The 22,823-nt window shown below is 40.5% G+C and overlaps 1 protein-coding gene across 1 annotated transcript in view; it reads left to right on the top strand.

Annotated features, from left to right (window-relative positions):
• hmcn1 (hemicentin 1) overlaps nucleotides 1-22,823 on the top strand; it is a 92,132-nt gene that overhangs the window by 18,000 nt on the left and 51,309 nt on the right. Inside the window, exons 2-15 of the mRNA XM_037770770.1 lie at nucleotides 2,124-2,194; nucleotides 4,253-4,411; nucleotides 4,496-4,618; nucleotides 5,745-5,916; nucleotides 6,698-6,804; nucleotides 12,171-12,291; nucleotides 12,413-12,676; nucleotides 12,782-12,926; nucleotides 13,924-14,045; nucleotides 17,688-17,957; nucleotides 20,624-20,765; nucleotides 20,943-21,070; nucleotides 21,594-21,707; nucleotides 21,961-22,119. Coding sequence (XP_037626698.1) covers nucleotides 2,124-2,194; nucleotides 4,253-4,411; nucleotides 4,496-4,618; nucleotides 5,745-5,916; nucleotides 6,698-6,804; nucleotides 12,171-12,291; nucleotides 12,413-12,676; nucleotides 12,782-12,926; nucleotides 13,924-14,045; nucleotides 17,688-17,957; nucleotides 20,624-20,765; nucleotides 20,943-21,070; nucleotides 21,594-21,707; nucleotides 21,961-22,119 — 2,097 coding nt within the window. The remainder of the gene's footprint in view (nucleotides 1-2,123; nucleotides 2,195-4,252; nucleotides 4,412-4,495; nucleotides 4,619-5,744; nucleotides 5,917-6,697; nucleotides 6,805-12,170; nucleotides 12,292-12,412; nucleotides 12,677-12,781; nucleotides 12,927-13,923; nucleotides 14,046-17,687; nucleotides 17,958-20,623; nucleotides 20,766-20,942; nucleotides 21,071-21,593; nucleotides 21,708-21,960; nucleotides 22,120-22,823) is intronic.

Raw genomic sequence — 22,823 nt, 5'->3', positions numbered from 1 at the left:
GGTCTAAAGAATACTTACAACAGCCATGAGAACTTCTCCCATAAGGAAAGAGATGTCAGCTTTTCCATCTCTGAAAAGTTTGGCTCGAGATCCATGTTCCGTTCAGAGCAGCCAGACACATTTCCATGTTAGTTTTAAAATGCGTTTCTGATCGCTGCAAATGTTCCTTCCCTCTCCACCTTGAGGATTTACAAGGATGCCAAAATCTGGGTCATTGGGAAAAAGGCTTCTTGCTTCTTTGTGTTTTATTATAGACATTGAAAGTGCTCGTGGAGTGCTTTTCAAGAAGAAATAGTAAGGTGATGCTGATTGCAAAGAAAAGAAAAGAAAATGCTTCTGGTTCATGGTAAAGTTAAGTCAAACTCTACAACCTTCAATGTTTTGCTTAAAAAAAACAGTTGAGACAGAAGGAGAATAGAAAGTTATCGATTATAAGTATGTTAAAGGAGTCTCAACAAGTTTAAGACTGTTGTAAAACAGTTCAAACTGTATCCTTTTTCAAAAGTCAGGGATCCTATGTAATTGCCCTTTCTTCAACAAGGGAAACCTTGTTTTCCAATCTGCTTGCATGTGCAAAACTGCAGTGTATGTGTGTGTGTGTGTATGTGTGTGTGTGTGTGTGTGTATGTGCCTACGTGTGTGTGCTTTTTGCAGTCCCTCATCAGGCTCATTCCACAGCACAGCTGCAGTGGCTGAAGTCACACAGTTTGACTCAAGAAGGGGCTTAGCAGCTCATTAATGGATAGAACAAAGTAAGCTGAGAAACAGCAGTGACTACCAACACTGGCAGAAGAACAGAGCACAGGCCGTGTTGTCCCTATGTAGAGGTGGTGCTCTATTTTCATGGTCCAGTGAATGATGGCCCAACTTTGGCCAAATCCAAAGCAGACATTGACTCAAGAACATTACAAAAACTGAATGAAAAAGTATTTTGCCCACAACCAAAGAAGAGCCAATAACTCAAGGAATGGTTGGGAGGATTGGTACAATTAGTCGATTAATCACTTAGCACCATTGTATGCTCTATCGTCCAGTATATCTAGCCTAAATTCTGGTGCACGACATGTAGATGATATCAGCTTTGGTGCATCAGTGACTACGTTTACATATTTCGATATTTGCCATTATTCCGAAAAAGACAATATTCCTACTAAGGTGTTTACATAGCTAATAAAAATGAATATTCCACTAATAACCCGTTTACATGCAGCCGTGCATACTCTGATTAACGTAACTGGTGCTGAACTTGTTTGAAAACAACCTCTCTTTCATTTCTTTAACCACCTTCTTGAAAATGTTAGTGTAGCGATATTTGCGCATATCCAAAAACCTGTTGATATCCAAGTCTTTCATAAAGTATAAAAGTAGGTGTGATTCTCTTTCTGACAAGAAATGTGGGTTTTTCTTTGGGCATACATCTCTGCAAACTGTTGGCTAGTTGGTTTGTGTACAACGCACAGACCTGGACATAAACAGGCAAGAGGCCGTGTGGCCCAAACTGCCATGAAAACCCCAATTGAGATGCATATCCTGAATGCGCTGTACACATGTCCAAAGAATGCTCCTAAAACCAGAATAATATCGCCACATCCCAAATGTTTTTATCGGAAAATGCTCCATTCAGAATAAGGCCTAATTCTGAATATCCAAACTGAATATGCTAATTATTGAATATTGTCATATTCAGAATAACAGTGGAATATTAGTGTGCATGTAAATGTTGTTAGTGACAAAACGAATTGGAGCTCACATGTCTTATCAGTACAGACCTTCATCATCATTATATCTGTCTTGAGAAACATTTTAAGATCATAATTCCAACCTTCCTTGTCATTCCTCTCATGTTTTCCCTTTATCATCTGTCTGTCTTCAAGTATCTTTCTCACATTTCCTTCTCTTCCTTTCTCTGTTAGTTAAATGTATCTCCTTTCCTGAAGTTTATCCTCACTGCAGTTCATATTGTGACATTTTAATCTGGACATCCGTACACATCTGCCAAAAGCAATATTTGGCTAAGGACAAGAATTTAGGATACAAAAAATGCTTTCAGTTATTCATCTGATGCAGACTTAAGCCTGTGGCCCTATTAACCATAGAGCCTCTTTCTGTTGTTTCTTTTGCAGAGATTGGACCCATAACAATCACAACAGACCCCAAGAAGTTCCAGTATGAGCTGAGAGAGCTGTACGTTCAGGTGGGTTCAGAAATCACGTTCATCGAACCAAGTAAACAGCAGCAGTAGCCTGGATGCTATAGCAGTAGCATAACATCATCTGGCCTTGATAAAAGACTGTGGTTGTACCAGACGTCTGGGTAGGAATGTTAGCGGATTAAGACCAAGCCCGATCGGTCAGTCTACATTGGATGATGAAAGAAGTTTCAAACAATGATTTATTTGTCTTACTTACTAGAGACTTGTGATCACTGTTCCTAGTTTTAGTGGGATTTCCTCATTCATATAATGGTAGCTACGGGTTCTAACACTGAAGACTTTGGTCATATGTTGACCTTACTGTGGCAAATGGAAAAACCCTTCTGCATTCCCATGTCTATTTGCCTTCCTGCACCATTACAAACAAATGTATAAACAAAAACATACCAAGGTCTAGACAGCTAAACAGAATTCTGCCAAGTTCAAATCTTTCTGTAATCACTTGGAGAGAGAAAGGAAGTTGTGCAGAAACCCTATTGCATAGCAGAAAAACTGCAAAGCTGGTACGCCTCAAGTATGACAGAGAGATGGACAGACATGGACAGAGATAAGTAGCATTCAGAGGTCTGTCCTTTGAAGAAAAGGATTTTGGCAAGTGTCAGTGCATCCTTGGCATGTGCTCCAGTTAATCTGGTGTGCGAGCCTGTTGTGTGTAGAATGGAAGAGATCCAGTTTCCTCTCACTCGATGCTTCATTCCTGAGTCTGTTTTTCCTCCCCTCACCTCTTCACCTGCACAACCCCTGAAGAGGTTTTGGCCAGAGTGCACGGAAAAGATACTCTTTGGAGTTGACATTTTTCTTGAAATTGAAATTCTTCTGACATGAACGCCATTGTGTTCAAGAGTCAAGATATTAGGCAACACTTCATATTTCATCAGGCTTAGTGTTGAGGGCAATGGGGAAGTGGATTTTTGTCCAGAGGGGAGATGTTGGAGTTTGGGAGAGACAGAGGATTCCTGTCTCTTCACCTTCCGCCCCCCCTTGGCCTAAAATCATGGGTCACTCCATTCCAGATGTTACTCTTGGGGGGTGATGCATCCTAGCTAACTATTGAACCCCTCAGACTGAGAAAAATGTGTCTGTTGGAATGCTGCAGAGGACATTTGTCTTTGACCCCACCAACTAGACAGAGAGACAGACAGAATAATGGATGAGAGAGACAGATTGAACACTCACAGTCACACATTTTCTTTAACTATGTTAGTTGCGGCTGTCAGTGTGGTTGGAACAAGATCGCCTCACACCTTTGTCTATTTTCAGCAGCATATCTTCTAAAAGCGAAAAACTTCATGGATGTGTTCTACCACTAGACATTACATTTTTTCCAAGACATAACTTTGGTGCTATTTATGTATTGCTGATTGAAAAGTCCAACATCACGGACTATCACAAATGCTGCTGAACTACAAGCATTCACTCAAATGCAATTTTACGTAAAAATCGAAACTGGAAGGGAAATGTGAACAAACCATTAGAGAGTTTTGCAAGTTTGCAAGAGAATCGTTATGTGTTGGTTTGTGCCTTCTAGTTGTAGTGTTAAATTTATCCATGTGCTCAAAGCCCTGAATTGCATTGATAATTCTATATTACATACACTCTGTGGCCTCTTTATTAGTTACACCCGACCCATCTTGAAACATGGACCCCGTCTTGTTTTCCATGCTTTGTGGGTGTGACTTTTTTGCCGTGTCATCGCCATTCATATCTACAGCCTACAACCACCTGTGGAAAACACTGTGTATTCCCGTGATTTTTCTTAGCAAGCATGCATACTCCGTTAGAATATAGAAATATAATGTAATGCACACTGACTGAAAAAAAAAAAAAACAGAAAACCATGGCTCGACTTGAAGAATTTCAATTCGACTGAGGGGTCACCGACGGATGATTCAACTTTCAAGGGGCAGCCCTACCATGTATTACCTTAGACTGCGTACTATAACTAACACTAATAACTAATAACTGTGTTGGTGGCTCACAAACTCACACATAGATATGTACATGCAAACCATTTGCTGATGATAACCTTCTCTTTCTCAGGGAGGTGGGGACTGTCCGGAGATGAGCATTGGCGCCATAAAGATTGCCTTGGAGATCTCCTTGCCGGGATCCTTTATTTATGTCTTCACAGACGCTCGTTCCAAAGATTACAAGCTGACCAATGAAGTCCTGCAGCTCATTCAGCAGAAACAGTCACAGGTTTGGATATTAAAGCAATATATAGTATATTGTATACAGGTTTATAGGTAAAAGGGTCACATTTTTATATATGTATGTGTTTAGGTGGTGTTTGTGCTGACAGGAGACTGTGATGACAGGACTCATACTGGCTACAAGGTTTACGAGGAGATCGCCTCCACCAGCTCTGGGCAGGTCTTCCATCTAGACAAGAAACAGGTCAATGAGGTAAGGGCATTACTGAACGGAAATTTGGAGCTGCACTTCTAATCAAGAAGAACAACTTTCTGGTAAAAGGCGTGCTTTGGTCACAGTGTTCACATCATTTCAGCTTGGCCTGGGTTTTGCCCCTAAGCTGTGTAAATTAAATGGCAGTAAAAGGTTTTACAGCCCCTCTCATATCTTTTGCTGTGCCCACATTCAAGTCTGGACTCCAGATCAAATGTGCAGGAAACATTTAATTGATTGATGCATACCGTAGCTCTTTTTAACCATTCCAAGAAGTGTAAATCAGCCGACTTGGACTGGGCAATGAGTCAAAGCCTGACGTTTGAATATTATTGCTGTTTTATTGCTGTTTTATTGCTGTAAGATAAGATTCATTGCTATGGGAGGAAGGGATTCTTGATTTTAAATAATTTTCTATAAGACTGCATGAGAGTCCTTTGCTCTTTGTCTGTTTTTTTAGCAATACTCCCATTTCTCTATTGACCTATTTTATTCACCTTTCTCTCGCTTTGTTCGCTCTGTTACATTTGCTCATCAGCAGTAGCAAAAATTTGCAGGATAACATGCAACACAACTTTTACAGTCTGTGCCACCAGGGAAGATTTCAAAGGAAGTAAATTAGAAATGTTATTTTATAACTAGTTTTGAGAAACACTAGTTATTCTAAAAAAAATGCCTTTGGCTTTAAGGAAAACTTTTTACTTTTCTGTAGCATTTCAGTACATTTGAGTAAAATCAATTCTTTGCCCCTGTGCACTCAGCTTTACCCCGAGGTTAAATAGCGTCTTGGTCTGGGTCTCACACAGTAACTGTGAGTTCTCCATAGGGACAAGGGGGGGAAACAGGGGAGCGGCAGGACACGGGGGAATGTTAGAAACTTCCTGATGAAAGCTTTGCACATGTTGAGGGGATGACCTTGTGCACAGCTGAGGGGGTACGTGTGTATGTGTGTTAGTTGGTAGATTATTCATGTTTAAGAATGACTTCCTTTAATAATGCTATTTTCATTTGTTAAACATTGTGGTGTTCAAATAAAGTACTTTATCTGTACCATCACAGAGACAGACAAACACTATAAATTATGTGTAATTCCTGCATTTTTCACATTTCCTTCCCATCGCTGTAGGTTCTGAAATGGGTGGAGAAGGCGGTGCAGTCATCCAAGGTCCACCTGCTGTCCACTGATCACTTCAGTGAGGCCAGCAACACTTGGCAGATGCCGTTTGACCCCAGCCTGAAGGAAGTCACTGTGGCCCTCAGTGGCCCAGCACCTAACATTGAGATAACGAACCCCCAGGGTATGATAAGGGTTACCATACATAAACATTTTTTAGATTGATGTATTTATTATCACATATATGTATATATATAGATGGGTGACAAAAGAAATAGAAAAAAATGGAAAAAGTGGAGAAACATAACAAATACAGATGTTTCCATATAAAAGGGCTCATTAAATGGTTGATGAGCATAAAAATGATTTGAATCATATGTTATGGTCATCACAGTCTCCAGATCTCCACCCATCCTTATATAAACTGACCAAAAACTTCTGTATTATTGTAGATTTATTGGTTATATACTGATATTGTGTTTTTTGAAAGCAGACAAACTATCTAAACATCAAGTGTGAACTTCAGGTCTTGGTGCCAGTCTCTCTAAATTAAAGAGGAGCTTTTTTTAGACTATCTTGGATCAAGGTTCCACAATCATACAGGACGAGTTTGAAGAAGAGGATGACATTTTTAGGAAGTTAAGCTAACTGTAGATGCTGAAGTAAAGTACACCGACCAGGTCGAGTTAAAGTCAGGACACCAAAAATCAAACTATTTTTCTTTGTGTCGTAGGAATGGATTGATTCCAACATCATCTGGGGTTTAACACATGTTGTTTCATTCACCTACAGAATGCTGTTTAATGCTAAAACCATATCCTGCATCTTTATAGGTTGAAAACTAACATTCAATATTTTATATGTAACTTAAAGCCTTGCATCAAGAAGTGTTAAGAATTAATTTGTATCAGCCAAAACTGCAGAAAAGGTGAATAATTGTCTCAGTGTTCGTGTTTGGCCTGCAGGGAAGGTCGTGGGGAAGAGTGACGGCCTGACTGAGCTCCTGCACATTCCCAACTCGGCCAAAGTTGTCAACATCAAGGACCCACAGCCTGGGTTGTGGTCTATCAAGGTAAACAATTCATCCTTTCAGGGAATGTGTGTAAAATTACAGGCTTCTTCTAACAATTCCCAGAGCTGAGCTGTCTTTTAGAAAGACTTACTGCAAATAGTTCAGTAGTGTAACCTTGAAATGAGGTCACAGCTCAAAACCCCGGGAGGGAGCTGTGCCCTCGAGGGAAGGTTCTTAAGTTGAATTACTGCAGTAATATATCAGCATGTTGAGATACAGTGATGTGTAATCAATTTAACATGCGTCACGTCTGGTGAAAGCATCTCCGAGCAAACAAAAACATGATCAGAAAGACACATTTGAGCACTGAGATGATTTTTAAGACAGCCATGGTAGATGGCGATAAAGTATGCTCAAGGCCGCTGCTGTCAACACAAGCTGCTACATTTTAGTTTGGGGCACCCTTGCTCTTGTTTGCCCCTTGCAGAGTTTGAACTGTTGGCACCCTGCTGTTGAGGTATCCCAAAAAAGGTCACACGTCTGACTGGCCGCACTGTCAGTGCCAGATGTTGGGAAATGATGAGCATTTTTACCTGAGTGATTTGTTGAAGGGGCCCCTGTATTCTCCCTGGACTCCTTCTGGGACACTTTCCCTCATCTCTGCATAGCTGTGTTATGTGTTAGCGCCCATTTGATTTACAGGGGAAGAGATTAGATGAAAAACTGTGTCATCTCTGCGTTTCCTCTCAAAGAAATGTGCAGTTATGAGGAGATGAGGATGCCTTACGGATTGGATTTCCCATGATTTGTTCTGGCACCTCCACACTTGTAGGCTCTTTTTATTCTTATACAACATGAAACTTCCCTGGTGTCTCTTTCTTATTGTGCCTCTTCTTCTTGCCATGCCTTTTTAATGCTTTATTTATTATGAGGCATTATGGAAGATCCATTGTGTTCAAATTTTGCATCATATGCATTCGTTTGTCTGGATGTAAAGGTATCTAAAAACATGGATGTGGAACGTATATTCAATCAGTAATGCATTTTTTGTTTTTGGACTGAGGCTGATTTACTGTATAGGATGAAACGAGCCCTTTCCAGATGTGTCTGCACTTCACCCACATGTTAATCTCATGCTGTGGTCTGTCACTAAACAGAACAAGGTATGAAGAGGGGCCCTTTCTACGTTCACACAGAAAAACTGGCAGGAGCTCAACATTTCTTACCGTAGCATTGCAGGCTGTCTTTTTCCTCCTGTGTGTCACCTCTGGTAGACCTTTTTCGGGTTTAGATTGATTGTTAACATTGGATTCTTTGGCTTCATCACACCCATGGAGAGTACTAGTGTTAAATGAAACGTTGGGGTTAAAAGATGCTCAAGAGTGAATAGTGCTGCATCGCTGTGTGTTCTGCTTAATATCAGCTTAAACACCATATCACAAGTCTTTGGTTGAGGTCTTTGCTTTTAGACTTTAGGTATAGACCAGACCGGCATTGCGTCACCGCCAAGGCCGCGCCCCCTTTTGGGAGAAAGAAACACGCTGTCACATATGGAGAGAAACGGCAAAATGCAGAAAAGCTGTTGTGTGGCTGGGTAACCACGGCTCTCACTCTGAGATTTGAGGCACATAAGATACGTGAATATTCACTTGCAGTACAGTCATACAGTATAGCAGCATCAGACTGTTGTCTCCAGTTAAATCTCAGCCTAATGATCAAACAGTCAGGCTATTAACAGATTTATTATTTACAGACAACACTAAGCCTAACAATACCTGGTGATTCAATCAAATATGTGGCATTATAGATGTCTGGATAAGCAATATCTGGCCACTGTGTTGGGTCATTCATCCACTTGGATGGGGAAGAATGAAAGGGCATGACGACGATCAACCTTAATTTATTAATTTATCGCAAACGCTCAGGTTCAGGCAAGGTTGCAAAATAATTATTAGACATGTGCATAAAACAAACGTTTGTTTAACAAGAGATGAATGAATACAAACTTGTCAAATTTACAATCCAAACATACGTTAAATTGCATTGAAATCGATGGGATCCTTTCTCTGTTTTCTATCCCCCAAAAAGGGGGCGTTGCCTTGGCGATGACGCAATGCCATTCTGGTCTATGGTGAGCTGTTCCATGGGCAGTGCTCATAGAATTGACGAAGGATATCAAACAGACATAAAAAAGAGACATTACATCATCCTGTCTCATTTTTGTCCAGTGTTTGTCTCTCGGTATGCTCCCTGTCTCATCTTTCTTTATTAATCACCTTCTGTCACTTATCTTCTTTTATGTTTCCTCGTACAACTTCCTCCTAACTCCTCTAATTATCTCCCTCAGAAAAGCACAGGCGGATCTTTTGTTCTCTCTCTCTCTTTAGTCTTTTCCCATTTCTCCTCTTGGACACTGTCTTTTCCAACCTCAGTCCCACTCTGTCTGGCTTGCACGCTAAAAATATCTCCCTCTCATCTATAACCATGTTTCCCAAGACATCGAAAGAAATGTGGATAAATACTTTCGGGGGATTTCATCGTTCTGCAATGCTGGGTTTCAGTAAGGCTGATGGCCCGTGACACCACAGTGTAAGAGCCAGGCCATAGATTGTGTGTGAAAAGGAATTTGATCCATTTTAATCTGCCTTTAATTGGATGTTGTGGTGGAGTGTAGAAGGTGGGCTCACCCCACTATCACCCCCTGCTTCTCCAGTTTTGCCCCATAGTTTTACATCTTACCTAGCTTACATTCACGTTGTGCTAAATTAAATACATTCTACTTCTATTAATAAGTGTAATCATTGTGCAAATACTCTGTTGGCAATCAGTACAGAGGAAATTATGTAAAAAGAGGAAATAATGCCAGGTGTGCACAGACAATGTGAAAACTTGTCTGACGCGGCTTTCAGATTTAAAAAAAGATCTTCATTAGTAGTGAACAGCTGTGTGTACGTGTTTAAATATATGAGTCATCCAGGTGAGCCTTCTTTCGTGCTGCAGTGACCTCAGCATTGACGAGTGCATTTAAGCTTCATGCTGAATTTTATAGCCCATGATAATAGTTTAGAGAGGCTGTAATTTGAAAAGCATGCAAACAGCTCAAAGGAAGAGCGTCTGTGACCTGCCCTGCGTCTGCCCTACTCTTGTTCTTTGTGTCTGCTTTTTCAGCTCCTCTCTCTTCTTATGTTCTTCAGCCCGATGTGTAGACAGCAGCCAGGTATCCTGCTGAAAAACATCAAATCATTTAAATAATGGGGGGAAAGAAGCAGGGCCGTCATTTTAAAGGACTTGAGGAGCTTTCTTCTGCCAAATTCATGGAAAACAAAGACTAAACAATGTTTTTGAACTTAACTCAACATCTCCTTCCTGTTCCCTTGTGCCGCTTAATGCTTAAACCCATGTTTTACAGATTAAGGGAAAATACTTAACTTTGATTGTAGATTGCTATGATATATTTTTCACACATTTTGTGAAAATAAAGTACAATAGAAGCAATCCTTAAAGCCCTACAACTACATTTGTGTAATCCAGGATGCAAATCTGGATGGACAGTTCCAACACAAAGGCAATTCAAAGCGTTTTGCATAATGCATAAAAGAGATTAGATCAAATCTAATATAATGTAACCATTAAAGAATCTCAGAGACCTATGAGAAAAAGCCTATGCTCAAAGATATAAACTCATCTTATCTCACAGAGGGCACAGTGAAGACCTGAACACCAGTTATCAAACCTTCCCTCTCTGCTTAACAGCCTCGGCCTGCATTAGAAAAGTATGCAGTTAAAGAGCTGATAGAACAATGGCCAAGCGTCAGGGAGGAGAAAGCACTGAATTTGTCAAAAAATTACCCTATTAAGTAGGAATGATTGTTAAAAATAAAAAAAAAACAATACAGATAAAGAATTGTATTAAACGTTAAATAAGTTAAGTCACAGGAATCTGCTCAAAATTCATCCAAATTGCTCGTTTTACACAAACTTCCTGCTGTTATTGTGTTCACTATTTGGATTAATTGTACAGTTTAACAGTTGTTCTGTACTGTTATTGTTATGCATTGAATATAATATGAAATATCCATATAATATGTCACTTAGTCAGGGGTCATCAGTTTACTCAATGATAGAAAAAGAGGTTCCTTAAGGATAAAGGTTGGGAACCACTGTTCTAAAGAATCACATCAGTATGTGTTCAGTGTAGAAATCTGTATCAGTTGTCACAAGATCTGATTGAGCAGAGTGAGGGTGTATCTGCGACCTGTGCTCCTCAATCTGTCCGGGTGGGTGTGAAATTGGGAAATGAGTCGCTTTAATGACAGGGACTCTTGTTGTCTTTGGTAAGAGCGTGACCTTTAAGGAACCTCTCCCCTAATTACGGCGTCATTTACAACCAACTAATGACCCGGGATAATTCCATGACAGCCATTAGGGCAGGTTTGATGACCACGACATGTATTGTTTTTCATGACGGCGGGCATTAGCATTTGAGGCTGTACCGGATCCCCTTTGTCCTCCTGGTATTACCTCATTGTTTCACCTCTAGCTTTGTTACGTGTCTGCCTGAATGCACTGCTCTTTGCCGTTTGGTGGTTTTCATTTCACAGGGAATTTAACTGTATGTCAGGTAGAGCTCAGTAATTGTAAAATACAGTAAATCAACACATTCTCTTTCATTTCAGGCAATTGCAAATGACAGTGTAGGTTTGCATGCCTCACTCAGCATTGTGAGTCAATGTCTGTGACATCTCCAAGGTGTTTTAAAGATGAGGAGTTTCCACCTCTCACCAACCTATATTTCATTGTAATTACTCTGTCTCTATTTCTGCAGAGCTTCAAAAGACTTAAACCATGATGAAGAGCACATGAGGCACTCTTTGATTATAGTGGTTGTGTTTGTTTAATTAAAGTAGGAATGTCAGACTGAATGGGTCATCTCTGAATTGTGGATGTTTTATAAGCTGGTTTTAGGCGTTCGACAGTCAGCTTTGACTTACTTAGAGTGGCTTGTCTATACATGTGAGGACGATTGGCATACAAAAGGCTGTTACACAACAGTCCCAGTGCTGTGTCTGTCATTTAGACCACTCAGTGCTGCCTTTGATGCTCTTCTTCCTTTTGTTTTCTTCAGTTATATAAAACGTATCACTGTCAAGTGTCAGCCGGGGTTTTGATCAAAATCAATTTGTACCAAATGTGTAATACTACTTATCAAACAGCAGTTTAAATAAAAATGTGACCGCAAAAAGTGCTTATTTTTTATAGATACTGATCTTTCACAGCATATGAAGACAAAGCTTTATTGTGAAGATAACGGCAGAAACACGGCTGTACTAGCCAGTAGTTATGAGTCACATTACCAGACATACAACCTGAGTCCTGGACATACTGTATATATTTGTAAATCTACATGTCCCCTTTCTTTGATACAGACCTCTAGTGAAGGAAGACACTCAGTCCGTATCTCAGGTCTCAGCAACATCGACTTCCGATCCGGGTTTTCCAGAAAGCCCACGCTGGACTTCAAACAGACCTCCAGTAGGCCAGTTCAAGGTCTGTGAGGTCAACCAAGGACACCACAGCTGTTGTTTGCTTTCTCTCACCTGTTGTGTTCACTTACAGTACTTACTTGTAGCTTTGGGACATTAAAGTATATGTTTTACCATCTTTCCAGGTATTCCCACTCACATCCTTCTGAACACCACTGGGCTTTCACCTCCTGCTCGGGCTGACAGGCTAGAGCTCCTGTCAATCAAGGGCGATGTGATTAAAACTTTACCAATCCGCTACTACCCTGGACGCGAGCCACTCGGCCTCTGGAACATCACAGAGTTCATTCCACCCGATGAGGCCTTCTTCCTGCGGGTGACAGGATATGACCGGAACGGTTTCCCGTTCCAGAGAGTCTCCAGCGTTTCCTTCTCCAGCATTATACCTGGTCAGTGATGCAGGTTGTCTCCCATATTTAGATGAAGACATGGGCTTGCTTAGTAATTTGAGTGATTACAACTTTGTTTGCTGTTTTCCTTTATCTCTCTTTTAGATGCCCCTAAGGTGCTGATGCCAGCCACAAGTCATGGTTACTACCTCCAGAGAGGGGCTGTCCGCTGCCAGGCGGAGAGCCTGATCCCCTTCACTCTGCGCTTCAGTAGGGATGGGGGGCGACTTGGGTTGGACCAGCTCTTCAGGTGAGCAGGGCTAGGGGGCACTATGTGTGTCTGTTCAGACAGTCTTTTAAACTCAAGTCAAGGCAATTTTATTATTATAATATTATATTATTATATAGCCTGATTTCACAAATCACAAATTTGCCACAAGGAAGTTTACAATCTGTACAGTATACAACAACCTCTATCCTTAGACCCTCGATTCAGATAAGGAAGAACTTTTCCCAAACTTTTTTTGTTAGACTAAAGTCACGTTTGATCGTGAGAGATTTTGCGAGATATCTGTTTTTTTAATCGGGACTCTTGTTGTTCATGAAATTAATCTGTCAGTGTGTGGTGTGCTGTTTTGGACAAATCATTGCTCTCCACACACTATAGGAACAAATTGTTAAATTAAACACAACATGTCGTTATATCTGTTAAGATTCGAAAAATCTTTTTGAGTGGGCCAGCCTTAAAATAAAAGCAAAAGTCCCAAAAGTCAGATATGAAGAGGGAAAGACATGCTGTAAAGTGCATACCTGTCAATATATGCTAGTTCCATATGATGTACTTTCACCTTAATGTCATTTTATTCATGTCCCATTTCCAACCTGTTTAAAGTCAGGAGATTAACACCTTTTTATGGCTGTGACATGGGATACATCTGTTAAAGTCTTTGCCACCTTTTAAGCATTTCAGAAGATAATTTCAGCAACATGTGGTTAGTCAGAACTGTATTGGTTCAGCAGCGTTATGAGTTGTCCTTCTAATACCTTACCAGGTTTTGGTATCGCTCCTGCAGGCAGAAAGACAAACACAGTGGATCCAAACTGTGCTTCTTTCCCTCCTTCCAACTCTGTTGGATGTTAAAACTTTCATATTGTGTTTCTATCTCTGCACATCTGTGTGACTAAATCTGATTGGATTTTCTCCAGATCAAGAGATGAGTCAGTAGCAGATTGAATGGATTCAGCATTATTCTCAAGCGATAGTGAAGATAACTTCAGACATTGAACTTTCTTCCTTTTGATTTTAGTGAGTCCGCCAATGCAACATGGGAAATACCCCAGGTAACTCTGAAGGATGAGGGCTACTACGAGTGTATTGCTATCAACAGCGCTGGGACAGGAAGAGCTCGCACCTTCTTGGATGTATCAGGTAAGCACACATACCGAGACTCATTCACCCCATGCAACTTAAACAACAGATTTGGTGATTTACTTGTAATGCAATAATTCCAATAAAATCATAATTGCAAGCAGACACACAAAATGCTGAGGTCCTCAGAAAATCTAAACTCGCTGTCAGCACAAATTAACTATGTTGAGTAATTCAGTGACATTAGTAGCCATATTATTAACAGAAATTAACTGAAGCAAAATTAATTAGCAGAATATGTGACAAATGATGTATTAAGACACTTTTACAACATGTCAGACTCGCTCCATAGACAGCAGTGTTGACTTTTGTCAATGGACTGTAATACTGTAGTTTATATTCATTAACAGTGCATGGTGAGCTACCCTCCATCACTATGTGTAATGAGCCAGTCAGACAGGAATGCTTCGGGGCTGGCAAGCATTAGACTGTCAACAAGTGTAATTGGTGTGTGATGGATCTACTTGCAGGGCAGTGAGCAAGTCCAACTGAAATTAATCTTTTTTGTCTGCTACAGGGTACATATCTTCTCTGCAAAACACAACATGTGTTCTCCTTTAAGAATAAAAATCTGAAACAAAAGGGGGAAATCTAAATTTTATATTATTTTTGTTTCATGATGGCTCCCCTTAGTTTTGCATCAATTCAACACAATACCGTTATTAGGTATCCGTCTCCGTAGATGTGTTTCTTACTCTGCTCTAGTCTGCAGCTCAAATTAGTTTACTTCGTCTCTCGTTCCCTACGGTGTAACCATTGAATATATACTGTATGACTGTATAAGAAATGGATATAGTCAGCGTGACGTTACCCATTGGTCTGTGGACTGCCGTTTTGAAGCCTCAAGTTCAGCATTTCGGCCATCGCCATGTTTTTGCAACTAGAAGTGACACGAGAGGTTGGAGCTAAGTACAACCGAACTCTGAATAAGACATTTTTAGGTGACTAAAAAGGTTATAATTAACTTTCATGAACTGAAAAAACGCTGTGAAAGGGTTCAAATTGTAAGACTAAAACACAGAGAACTCCCAGACCGCACAACGCCGTGGTAGCGACTCGTCAATCACAAGGTAGCTACACCGTAAAGCATATCCTGCTTATGGTCTATTTACTCTAAATGGGACCATAATTTACTAAATGAACATCATGCTGTATAGAAGACTTGAAACTAGCGATTGAGATGTTTACAATGTTTACTGAGGTAATAAATCAAGTGAGAAGTAGGGTCATTTTCTCATAGACTTCTATACAGTCGGACTTGTTTTTGCAACCAGAGGAGTCGCCCCCTGCTAGCTCTTAGAAAGAATGCAAATTTCAGAAACTTCGGCATTGGCTTCACTTCTCAGACCTAGAGGTCGCCCACTGGGTTTAACATTGGGACTCTGGCATCCTGCCAGCTTCTGTCAATCAAACAGACACGGACACAGCCCTCCAGCTGGCTGAGACAAATATTTCTCCTTTTTTCTTCCTTTTAATAATAAAAAAACTGTTACATTTAAAAAAACATGTTGACATTATCTTTTACAACAAAAAGGGATGACTAAATGTGAGTTCACTTGGACTTTAAAGTACCATTGTCTTTAATGTACTGTATCGCGTTTAGAAAATAACACTTAACTGTATAAAGACACAAAATACCTCGAGTGAAATGGTGCAGCAAGAAGTTCGTCATGCTCAATACGTTTAAACACATGCTCACACACACAAACTCATACACTTACACTACTTATGGACATATGGTTAGAATCCAAGCGCCAGTTGATGTGGGTTGAGTTTCATAGAGTTCAAGGTCTCTTGCTGTGGATCCCACGCAGAGAACCTGCATGCCGGCAGAATTAATGTAGCTTTAAGGAAAATTTGACCCTGACATTATGCTGTAATCCATGCCTCACAGCGATCATGTCATGTGGTTTATAGTATGGTTTGTGTGCTTGATTTGTAAAGCAATGGACTGTAAATATGATGTAAGATGAGAATACATATAAAGCTGTAAATAAGTTCCAGGCTGTGCACCAAGAAAAAAACAGTATAGTGAGTATAGTTTAGGTGGCTATACTGTGACTCTTATGCACAGTTTCTATTCAACAGCAGAGCTCAAACACAAATACTCACTGGTCACCACTATAATAAATGCATAACAATTTACGATCTCACAGAGAAATTCATAATCTATGTAATAAATTACTTGCATGGTAATTTTGTGATCATCATGATGTCAAAGCTTTGAGCACAGACAAAACCAGTGGGATCATATAATGATTTATACTTTTAGTTTCAGCACAGGGCAAAGCAAAAAAAGCATTTTTGCCTTTTTCCGAAATCCTCTGCAGTGCGTTTTTTTTTTTTTTTTTTTTTTCAATCTGAGCCCTTTCCATTATGAGACACCAGAGCTGACACCACATGAGTCCCAGTGCAGTCAGTAAAAGTCTCCTTGTCCAAATTTTGCTTTCCAAAAAAACGTCCTGCTTTGTGAAATTCACTGGAGCTTCATCGACATGATGAATGCCAAGCAAAAAGGAAGGAGGTGGAGTGCAGAGAAAAAAGAGAGTGAGAGGTAGTTGAAAGACGCTTTGTGAAACAGAAGACGGAGAGAGGGAGCCAGACAGGGATCTGTGTAATGTCTGAGCGTAACTCATTACTGTAACTCAACCACCATGTTCGCAGCCCAAAGGTGGAGAGGGGACTTAGTTCGTCCAGCTTTTACCTCTTATGACGTCTCTAAAAGTTTGGTGAAATGAATCCTCCTTAACCACAACTTCAGCCTTTGTCACTGGGCCAGTGATATTCTGAACAGGATGACAGGCCTCTGCATTTTATTCTTGAAACACATACATAATACCCACTCAGCTGCCAAAGTTATGTCATCCTAATCCCAGGGAGCTGTGCTGAAATCTCCAGCATCCTCCTTGTATCAGAGCCAAAGCCTCTGCTACCTCTCCTCGCTCTCATCCTCTCTTTCTCTCCCTTTTGTCTTTCCCTGCTTTGCTCTGGCTCACCCTTCTGAAAAAAAATGATTGAAGACACACCGAGGCTCAAGGGAGAGTTTTCAACATGGTGATGAAAGAAAAGACAGAGATGGTGGGAGAGAGGGATAATTAAGATATGAAAAGGTTGAATAATGAACATCATTCTAATATGGGGTGTTTCATAAATACATTTCTCTTGCACACATCAAAGATAAGCTAAATGGAATTTTTTTATTCAAAGTTCAGAAACACTTAAATCCAAACACACCTTGTAGGTGACAGCAGTGCATCATATGAGGATTAGACAGACATTAATATGCTGATTTTGGTGATGATGTTGAGTGAGTTAAAACTCTTCAGGACTTGACAATAAAAGAGAAAGTAAGAAAGAAAGAAAAACCAAAACATTATCTGTGTAACAGAAATGTGTTTCCCCCATCATCTCATAACCCCTCAAATTTACCTTGCAAACTGTGAGGAGGTCCTGACCCTCAGGTTGGGAACAATTGGTGTAACTCAAGTAGAAAGTAAATTTTTTGGCATGAGGATAGATGCATTTAGGATAAAACATTACTATAGATTTCTAAAAATCTGTATGGTCTGCAACATTGCTCTCCATGACAGGAAAATATTACGTCTCTACATACGAAAGTAACAATTTGCCCTCATCCTGCAGAGCCGCCTCCCGCCATCACGGTCGAGAGTAATGTGACCGTGTCTCCCGGCTCCCGTGCTGTCCTCACCTGCAACATCGCCAGCACGGTTAACTTCAACCTCACCTGGCTGAGAGGAGGTCACGATGCCCGTCTGGATCCACGGGTGCACGTCTTGACCAACCTCTCGCTACAGGTGTCCGCCGTGACCCCAGATCACTCGGGCTGGTATGAATGCGTCGCTGTAAACGAAGGAGGGGCGAAGGCAGAGCGAATCTACCTCACTGTGCAAGGTGAGGAATGTGTTTATATCTGCATGTGTTTGATGTGATTCTGTGGTGTAAGATCAGAAATGTATGAGAAGTTGTTGCCCGTGTTCAAATACACATCGTCTTCCAACAGCTGGGGCTACCAGGCTACAGTTGGCCTTTAATCTGGTGTATGTGTGTGTGCTTACATGTGTTTGTGAGACTTTTCTTCTGCGTGATTTACACCGTGGGGGGATCAGAACTCTTGGCAAACACAACCCCCTTCCCAAATACATGATCGTCTCCCAAGTGCCCCCGCCCTACTTCCCTCCCCAGCTCCCTATAATTCACCTTAATGCTTTATGGGACGTGTGAAAATGATTTACGCTTGACTCTCAGGCAGCGCTAAAGTAGGGTTTTCCATCTCCGAACAGCTCTCATAGTCCTGTTCCTAACACTTCACTGACACTGAATCAGGAGTATCGCTCGCTATCTGGCCAGCACCACAGAGTATCGGCCCGCGCTTGGCCAGGAAATGCCGATGTAATACAGACACTAAAACCTGTCATTAGCAGATGATTTCAGCCAGAGCCCATTGACGAGAATCCAGGAGGTTTAGAGAGTTGAAAGAAAGTAAGTGAGAGCAGCGAAGAAGCTTTGTTTTACATAATCCAAATCCAAATGAACATCCAGTGTTTACTTTGTTATACAACCATCAGTCCCAGAAGAAGTTGATTCAAAGACCATATGCTGCTTACTGTCGGCTAAATTCCTCCTTGTATGCGTCCTGCCAGGTCTTGATGCTCTGAAAAAAAAACATATTCTTTCTCTTTTAGAATAAAAAAAGATATTGTTCCACTTCACCTTGAGCTGACTTTTTTTTCTTGAAAAGTTGACTGTGATTTTTAACTTGGAGGGAACAATTGTGTCTGCAAGATAAAACCTCAATAACACAGATTGAAAAGTTGCTGGTTTAATAGCAGTGCTGCAGACAGGTTTGGAGGGGAACTCTGTCATTTGGCTTGTCTCACTGAGTGATAAGTTGCACAGTTGACCTTAAAACATTTTCCCTGGTTTGACTGGATATTTTTCTCTTTTCATCTCTCCTCACCCGTTCATCATTTTTCATATCATCTTGTCACAATTATCTTCGTTACTCTTTTCTTTAACCAATTTCTTACTGCTTCCTCATTATCTTTTTTTTTGGCCTCATCTCTTTCTCCCTGTAAAACATCTGTCAGCAAGCCCTTGGAGTATCCTAATTACCCCCTGGTCAGTCCCATCCTAGTTATTAGCCTTACTTTGAAGTGAGTAAAGTCTGCTGACATCTCACAACATTTGGACGACACAGAGTGGAACTGAGTGCATGACCGCATGCCAACAGAGATAGGATGAAGAAGATGTGTAGCTGTTTTAGTGTAGAAGGAAATATTTAGGAAAACGACCTGAAAACATTATAGTTGATGCACATCGGGATAGGCATTGTAAGTGGGAGTGAATGTAGATGAGCGAAGGAGGAAGAAAGAGGGAAAGACGGAGCTTCTTACTGACACATAAATGCTGCTGCTGACTCAGGGTAGAACAATGTGCCTTCCCTCTCAGAAACCTCCTTGTTCCTGCCCCGAGGGGGACAGGGTGACCTCGAGAGTTGGAAGAGGCAAGTGATTGAGAGAGCTTGTCTTGGCTGTAAATAAAGTTGTTCTGATATCTTTACCTTTGACCTTGTCTGGGTTATACAATCAGCTCAGTACAGCCTGAGGCACCGCTAAGATTAGGTTCAATACGTGGCAAGTTGAGGTATTTCAATTTGTTTCAGGTCAAGGTTGTAATATATCAAAAGTATTGCCTCAAACATTTTTGTCAGCTTCTAGGAAATATGCTGCTTTTCTTTAAAATGTGGCATCACTGATGATTAAAGTTGAAGCATCAGTACAAAATGATCTATACATTCCTTCACACCTACTGTACTCAGACGTGTCAACCTTCTGAACTTGTGACTACTGGTTTTCTTTGACCACAGTGGTTACCCTCAGCCAACCTAAAGACACTGTCATGCTCTGGTTTATAGATGGCATGCAAGTTACTTACTGTCTTCCTTCCAGTCATAGGAAAACAATAAATACCTCACAATAAATCCCTCTCTTGCATCTTAGATGGACACAATGTTGTTGTTTAGGAAGTGTTCTCACTCTGTATTTTTCTACACGTTGGACAGGTCAGAGACTCTTGAGATATTCCTAGTAGTGGGAATCGAAAAGAGAAAACACAGCCTTGAAGGGATGAGTTACAGTCCACATCATGAATCAATTGGAAAATCATTTTCCGATTCCACAGATTCTCCGGGTCTGGATTCAATATTCCTCTCTGTTTTACCAATAAAGAGGAAATGAGGGTGAAAGATATGCTGTGAAACATTATTAGTTATAGTATCAGCCATCACTCTTCCTGCTACAGTGACAATAAAAGTTTATGCTCCATCACATCTTATGACTGAGTCTAAAGTCATTCAGGGTTATGGAAGAAGTTCCCGACTAGCATATAAAGGTCCAAAACATCAAACGACATCAACTTAGGTGTATTAATATGTAATAATATATAGCCAACGCAATCATTTAAGTAAATTAAGTGAATTGAGTTACTGAATTAGACGCAATATTGATGAATTGATTGATTTGGAAAATTTGTATCGTTGTACTTCTCTTTTCCTCTAGAGGTGCCCAGGGTTTCAGTAGAGCCTCGGAATCAAACCTTTACAGCGGGAGATGAAATGAGGATCAGATGCTCGGCCAGCGGCTACCCTCCACCCCGTCTGGTCTGGACCCACAATGACATCTTCATCGTGGGATCCAGCAGGTGAATTCTCCTTTCACATGAAGAGATTTGAGGACTTTAATGCATGTTAATTGTATTTGTGTTTTATGATATCAGTCAATCAGAATTACTAGTTTTATTTGGTCTCTCTTCCATTTCACGCTTCCATGTCCACTTTTTGATCATGAAAATACTGAATTGTGTATCCTGCGTGTTCAGACACCAGATGACTTCTGATGGCACGCTGGTTATAAGAAACATGGAGAAAAAGGATGGAGGAGTGTATGGCTGCCTCGCCAGCAACCAGGCTGGGACAGACACAGTGACCTCCATCCTTACTTACATCGGTGAGTGCCACAGAGCACATGCATCCATCTATCCATTAGCTATACACGCTTATCCTTTAGAGGGTCACAGGGAGCTCGAGCTAATCCAAGCTGACATTTGGCGAGAGGCTGGGTAAACCCTGGACAGGTCTCCAGTCAATCACACACATACATACACACATACACACATAGAGACAGACAACCATTCATGCTCACATTCACACCTACAGACATTATTAGTCGGCATAGAACTATTTTTTGTCTTAAATATAACTTTAAGTCAGACTTGCTATAGACACTTAAATGTACCTGTTACATAAAGCTTCCCTATGAGTGACTAATGTAAGACTGACTTAGAGAGCTTGTTGCGCAATGCATTATGGGTGAAATAAGACACTTCACAGAAGAGAAAAAATGGCAGATGCAACAGCGACACCACCACCAAGCTGCAATATGCACATCCATATAGTATGTACTGCATTTCATTTTGCTCTCTTTATCATATTGATATTCTGTTTATTGATCAACAATTGTCCTTCCCCAGAATCTCCTGTGGTGACTGTGGCTTTGAGTGATATTCTCATTGCCATTGGTGAGACCACAGTGATGGCCTGTTCTGCGTCTGGAATCCCTCCGCCTGAGATCTGGTGGTACAAAGGTAACACCTGAGAAGCAGGAAAAAGTACAACAAAAAACAATATTTGCACATTCTGGACGAAAACAACAAAACAAAAAACATGAAAAACTATTAAAAGCTCTGTGTGGAGCTAAAATAACACCCCTTTTGAAATGTACAGAAACATTAATTACACAGAAGGATTGAAAAGTTGAGTTTTTCCCATTACTTGATCACACAATCCAAATAAGAATCAAGCTGACCATACTCCACTGTTGTTTGTTTTAATTGCTAGGTGGTGTCCAGCTGCATTCATCATCCCTCTTGGACGTGGACGTGTTAGGAGGTATACTGACAATCAGGGAGACCGAGGATGTTGATGCTGGAGAATACACCTGTGTAGCTGTCAATGCTGCTGGCACCTCATCAGGAAAGATCTCTCTCGATGTAGGAGGTGAGAGTGGCACTAAGTTTAATTGTAAAAACACTAATCAGTATAATGAACCCACAAATCCACAAGAGCTGTGAATGTGCAGACTGCGGATTTTGGTAGCGATGGAGTCATTTCTTGTTTCTTGTGTTGCAATGTTGCTACAGGTAGCTGTTTCATGGTATGCATCTTAAACCCTTAAACCCTCAATGACTTGGGTGTTATGGCTCCCAGTATACACTAGTGTGTGATGTCTGTTTATAATGAAACAAAGGCTGCTTTGGTGCCATTAATGAACGATGCCAGGCCAGGGACCCAACGTGTCTGGTTTACACCTACAGAGGCGTGTCAATGTATGGTTAACTGTGCAAGCTGAAATTTTGCACATGCACAAAATATAAAAATAACTGACATGCTTAACATAGAACAATACATACCCAGAGGTTTATAAATCTGTTGTGAATACTGCATTTGCATATGTCTGCTGTTGTCAATCTACACATATGGAACACCAAATTGTTCAATATTAAATAACTAAAAACATGATATAATAATCACATGAATAAATTGTGGAAAATATATGAATTAACCAACAATCTGTGAAATAATTGAAGACAACGTTAAAATGATTTGTTTTCATAATATTCATAATAATCATTTTTATTTCATTAGAGACATTTTATTTAAAAAATATTTTTTTCAGAAGTCTGTTTTTATTTAATTATGGC

The sequence above is a fragment of the Sebastes umbrosus genome, chromosome 5 (genome assembly GCF_015220745.1).
Source record: "Sebastes umbrosus isolate fSebUmb1 chromosome 5, fSebUmb1.pri, whole genome shotgun sequence".
Lineage (NCBI taxonomy): Eukaryota > Metazoa > Chordata > Actinopteri > Perciformes > Sebastidae > Sebastes > Sebastes umbrosus.
Note: the sequence above shows the minus strand (reverse complement) of the source record. Positions and strands in the feature narration are given on the sequence as shown.